Source organism: Ranitomeya variabilis, chromosome 2, assembly GCF_051348905.1.
Source record: "Ranitomeya variabilis isolate aRanVar5 chromosome 2, aRanVar5.hap1, whole genome shotgun sequence".
NCBI lineage: Eukaryota > Metazoa > Chordata > Amphibia > Anura > Dendrobatidae > Ranitomeya > Ranitomeya variabilis.
In genome coordinates this window covers 243,621,626-243,627,688 of record NC_135233.1, presented here as the reverse complement: position 1 = coordinate 243,627,688, position 6,063 = coordinate 243,621,626, and the positions used below count along the sequence as shown (strand labels likewise).

General features: G+C 41.4%; 1 protein-coding gene across 1 annotated transcript; it reads right to left on the bottom strand.

Moving 5' to 3' along the window:
* Positions 1-1,722: 1,722 nt before the first annotated feature.
* On the bottom strand, positions 1,723-5,771 carry MYMK (myomaker, myoblast fusion factor). Its single transcript, XM_077292395.1, has 5 exons — positions 5,386-5,771; positions 4,671-4,785; positions 2,753-2,901; positions 2,554-2,670; positions 1,723-2,113 (listed from the first exon to the last, which is right to left on the bottom strand). The coding sequence occupies exons 1-5, from the start codon at positions 5,518-5,520 to the stop codon at positions 1,964-1,966; spliced, it is 666 nt and encodes a 221-aa protein (XP_077148510.1). The 5' UTR covers positions 5,521-5,771; the 3' UTR covers positions 1,723-1,963.
* Positions 5,772-6,063: the final 292 nt, after the last annotated feature.

Sequence of the window (6,063 nt, the reverse complement as noted above, 5' to 3'; positions counted from 1 at the left end):
TTTACTTATTCCCCCTTTTCACGTATGCTGCAGTACCAGATACAGCCTATTATCAAGGGTGGCGCTTTTATGTAAAAAAAAATCCCATTTTCTCTAATTCTAAATAATCCTTTTATAAATGAGTATGCGCTGGAAATTGACTGCTTCACTGTAGAAAGCATTACTGGCAGCACTTTTCTCGAAGATTTCTAGCGTTAGGCTGGCACCGCCATTGAAATAAAGTGTGAATTGTGATGTACGGTGCATCAGTGTAATGCAATGGGATAGCTAAGAGAACTTCCTTCTATATTAAAATAAGGCTGTATTCACTAGGGGGCATCGATGAGCTCAAGAGAAAGCTTCTTACAGCTCCTGTGTACAGAAATATGACCTCTCCTAAAGGATGGACCACCACCGATTATGCAGTGGTGGCATAGTCTTCTAATATAGGATTTTCAACACATTCTCCCTTTGATTTGAGAATCCAGAGTGGAAGGGTTAACAAAATGTGAGCAGATATCTTCAGTGTAATGCCCTGTCATATTGTTAAGAACCAGATTGGAGATGAGTAATGAGTCAGTGTTGATGTTTACCAAGCAATTCACAGGACCGTGAAGAGGAGAGGTCTGAGGAGAACTCAAGACAACGAAGAACATTGGATCTGTAAGATGTCAGAAATGTAATGTTGGCTTGGTGGGGCTTGTGACATAATAGAAAAGAAAGGAGTCCAGCTCAATGAACAGGTTCTTCTTTATTCAGATAAAATTCATGCAAAGGACTGGAGATAAAACCAAATGTCCTTTGCATGAATTTTATCTGAATTAAGAAGAACCTGTTCATTGAGCTGGATTCTTTTCCTTTCTATTTGCATTTCTGGGCTGTGACAGAGCCAGTGTCCAAGCTCGGAACATACATTAGTGTACGATAGGCTCCTCACCCACTAGCCCTGTTGGAATGACAAGTGGACCCTCCCATTTGTTCAGGGCCTCGGCACTTGCCCAGGTGCGCCGCTAGTGACGCTGACCCTGGCCTTGGCAATGACTGTTGACAATAGAAGGCAGGACTTACTCCTTACTACTGTCAGCAGCCATGAACTCAAAGTGGAAACATTCACTAATCTAAGCAAGACTTGTCAAGTTGGACTAAATGCAGAAAGCTTCCAACATGGTGCATGGGGTGTGTAACATGTCAGAACAATAATGGTTTCTTGGTAGATTGCATAATTACTGTAGGAAAGAACTTGGAAAATGTGGTTGCACTACTTCAAATGATGACAACTGGTAGCCCATCCTTCCAACACAATATACACAATTGACCGGAAATATCTTGATAATTTTGGGCCTTGGATTTAACATAGTGACTAGAAACCTATGCAAAGTTTTGTTTCCATCATCAGTGATGCCAGATACACCAAGCTGGACAATTGACAACCAAACTGCAAATCATTGTAGGCCAACCCTATCCTTTCAACTACAGTATGTTTGTTGGAGTCTCCATATATGGCACTCTTGAAAGGGAAGATGAGCTTTTCTGCAGAGGATAGAGCTTCTTCCATCATCAAAGCTTTGGCAATGGACTTACTGCTTCTCCTCTCCTTCTGTCAGCAGACATCCGATATGAGACCCAAAGTGAATCACTTGCTGATTTTTAAACAAGACTCGTCATGATTAAACTTAATGGAAAATGGAATAAGATACAATTATTTTTAATAACAATAAAAATCATTCCATAAATTATCACCCATCTCTATATTCTTCACATCATAACATTATATATATATAAAATTAAAATGTACAAAAAATCTTACAAAATAGATAAAATTACTAAAACATGTTTCCTTTTTAGCAAAATGTCCAAATTTTTGTCAAAATTTTCAACACGCTTAGATGTCTTCTTTGAATTGGATACATCTTAGGCCTTGAGATTCCTTTGGTTTTATCCACTGGTGTGGAGGACGAACAGCAGTTAGGAAAAGTTGAAGGTTCTAACACGAACAGCAGCAAAATGTGGACCAGTTCATTTTGGCTGGATCTCCCCCATTTCCTGCTTTTTTGTTTACCTTAGGAAGTAGGAGGACGAAGGACATGGCCAAAGAGCAGTGGTAAAAGCTGTGAACATAGGTGTAGTCCCATTCCTGAAAAGGTGAGATAATGTAAGAATAAGACTACATTGTGCAAAAATTTTAGTGAAAATCTGTTTTGTAAATGGAAACATTTTGGGTTTATGCTTTTTGTAGGTCACACCAATGAAGCACCCGAAACCTATGATTTCAGAAACAAAATGAATCCAGAGGAACTGCATGATGATTACTTAGGTTTCAGAACACATCTACTTCTAACAAGTGGACAATAAGACAAGGACTGACAGGGATCCAGAGGCGTATCACCATGATACTTGGAGCTCTTGAACAATGGCAAATTTGGAGTTCTTCTGTAAAAGAAGGACTATTACATAAAGGACCATTGGTCCAAATGTATAACATACTGTGCAATGAAGAGTACCCATACTACAGGCTGAGAACCTAAGACCCATATGCTGTAAATCATAACTCAAAGCATATGTTGAGGAACGTACCTCGAAGAAGAATCGTAGCATCAAAGCCAGTGCTCCGAAGCAGAAACCTGGTCCTATCTGCTGCGTGTAGATGCTTTTATCTGGATACAGTCCTTTCGTCTCCTTCATTTTCGTTAACTAGAAGACAATAAAAAATTGTAAGAAACTAAAAAGTAAACAATAAAGAACTTAATAGCTACAACAACCAACAATGACTTACCCATTTAACAGAAATCATCAACACCGCTGTTCCAATAGGCCCAGAGTAGACACCATATCCCAAGCGATCCTGATAAATCCGCACTGCAATGGTGAGGACACCAAACATCACAACTGTAGACCTCTTGGGTTCATCAAAGTCACCCAGTGCTGGAGAAATAGACTATATCATGTTAGGAAATCAGGGGGGACATAAATGTTTTTCTAAGGAACCAAAGACCAAATATCTAACTTCCTATGGACAGATAGATTGGAGGGCTACCATTGTGTATGCTCACCCTCAGACGATATTCTGTAATAAATCTTTTAGGATTTACAGTGGAAGAGTAGAAAATACTGCGCTACTGGTAAGAAGCGAGTTCTGAAATCCGTGAAGTTTGAAGAACATGTAGGTTATTCTCAACACATTTCGAAATCTATCTGACTTCTTTCTCAGGAGACCACCTAGGTGGATCTAGAACTGTGGCAGGCACGGTACCGCACAGGGAATGTGCCTCGGACTGCGGAGCCCCTTATGGAAGAAGCTACTAGAAAACACCGTGCAGTGCCTATTCCCCCCTCACACTACTCCCCCAGGTGATGCACTAAATTGCTTCCAGAGGGTCAGCCGGGGAGAAAGAGGAAGGTGCTGACCCTGGCACCTGGATTTAACTCTTGTGGGTGTGGGTGTGGCCAGATGCCCCTTCCTCTCTCTTCCCGTTGGTCCGCTGGGCGTCCCAAATTAGTGCATCACCTGGGGGAGTAGTGTGAGGGGGGAATAGGCACTGCACGGTGTTTTCTAGTAGCTTCTTCCATAAGGGGCTCTGCAGTCTGAGGCACATTCCCTATGCGGTACCATGCCTGCCAGAAAATGCTGCGCTACTGGTAAGAAGCGAGTTCTGAAATCCGTGAAGTTTGAAGAACATGTAGTTTATTCTCAACACATTTCGAAATCTATCTGACTTCTTCCTCAGGAGACCACCTAGGTGGATCTAGAACTGTAGGGTAGCAGACTGTTGAGGCTTTGGAAAGTGGGTGGACCAATCACCTTCATTTTGGCCGTATATATCCTATACTGTATGATTTCTCTATGCCTATAGGGTTTGTATTAAGATTGGTCTTGGGGTTTCTGTATTTAGCGGGAGTAATTTGGGGGCTGTATTTTTCTCAAGGGGTCTGGTAATGGATGTGAATTTCTTTAGAGGTGCTAAGGTCTGTATTTATATAATATCAGATTTTTTGTGGGGCCTCTATAAAGTGGGTCTGAGGGGCAGTCTGTATTTCTATAGGTTTTTTTCTGTATGTTTAGTTAGATGGTTTGCAGTCTATTCTTTGTTAGAGGTTTGGTGTATCTCTTGGGATGTCTTAGAGTCTGTATTTAGGGGTTTTGGTCTGGAATCTGTTTTATTTATGAGTTCTCGGGTCTGTATATAGGGTCTGTATTAATTTAGAATGTATGGTCTGGGATATGTGTTAGTTTATAATACTCAAGGTTCTTAACTCTTGGTGGGGGTCTCTTTTTTTATAGGGGGTCTTGCCTGCAGTCTTAATGCAATGGATTGATTCGAAATCTGTATTTCATTAGGTAGTCTTGGCTCGCTATTGATGAGGTATTGATCCTGTATTTTATATGGGGTGTAATATGGAGTCTGTATTTAGGGGTTCCTTCTTGGTATCGGTATTTATTTTGGTGGTCTATACATATTTAGGTTTTGGGGTCTTTATTTAATGGATCTGGTCTGGGGTCTGGTTTTGATTAGAAGGTCTGGGGTTTATGCTATCTTGAGGTACTTTAGGTTAGGGTGTATTCTGTTTAATAGCAAGGACATATAGGAAAATCTTTGCACGGTATAGCGCATCATCAAACAACTTTTCAGGATTTCACTTCGCATACGTTGCCAAGTCCAAAAGAACCCCAAAATTATAATAGGTGAGCTTACCTATCAGTGACACCCACATAGACACTGCTGTCCCATAGATACTGAAGTATTCCAGGAGGTCATATCCCATGAAACATATAAAGGACAGGCCGGGACCTTCACAGGCATGAAACATCTGCAAAGACAAGAGGCACAGGCCGTCAGGGGGCAGATTTTAAGAACTATTTTGGCAGTGAGAGGGTACAATGGTAACAGCTGGTGTTTGCTTAAAAAGACAGGAGGCATGCTACATGGAGCACAGCTGACAAGCACAGCAAATGTTTAAAGGGACTCATAGATGTTTTGCTACGGGACCTGTGACAACTGTTCTGCGGTGCCCTATAATCCCTCACACAGGGTTAGCAGAGCTTTCATTTGCAATTAGCACTAGTCGTACTGCACATTACATTTTTAGATTTTTCCCTATAGACTTCAATGGCAAAACCAGCATCATATTTAGGGCATCTTACTGTTTAAAAAATAACCTGCAGAGGGTAGACCACTGAAAAATATGTGAATATAACACCAGAATGCTAGCATTTGTATGGGGGGGATACATATACACTATAATATCACAAAAAGGCTGGGGCTACACATGGACAGTGTATACCACTGTTAAGTTATAGGTTGAACTCCGACTTATAGCTACCTTCAACCTTAAAAACAACGAAAACTATGATTGGATCTGGATGATTTGTACAAAGCAAAAAAAGGTATAAGAAAAAACATGACTTACCGCAATGAAAAACATAGTGAAGAAGTAAACCATGGCTTCCATATGGAACTTCCTTTTGGCTGCTATGCTGATGGTTGGCACAAATGCAAGGCTGCTAACAGTGGGTAATAAGAGCTTTGCCACTATGGAGCCCATTGCACGATGGACTGCACTAGAATCTCTGGTAGACTGCTGGAAAATTGCTGTAGGTCCTCTGAAGGACTTCTGGACGACTGCTAGAAGATTGTCTGTAGATTGTAGGAGAACTGCTGGATTTCTGGTGGACTGCTAATAGACTGCTGGTGGACTGCAGGAGGACTTCTGGTGGACTGCTGGAAGTCTCTTAGAAGACGGCTGGTGGGTTACTAGAAGACTGCTGGTGGGTTTCCAGATGACCACTGCTTTGAGGACTGTGGGACAAGACTGAGGCACAGCTGATTATGAGGAGATTTAAAAAGTTAAATGGCCAGCACATGCGGCAGGAACAGGTGCCATGCAGTGTGCTGTGTGCCATGACAGCTGATCTGTGCTATTTAGAAGCCCCTCTCACACAAGGGGAGTGTTAACCATTACAACCATTACGACAACAGATATCTAGATGATTGGATTATTATTATGGATACATTTTGGGGTTGCATCTATTTCATTAGGCATTATAATTTGTCCCGATGATTAGTAATGAGACATTGGTCCCCAGCC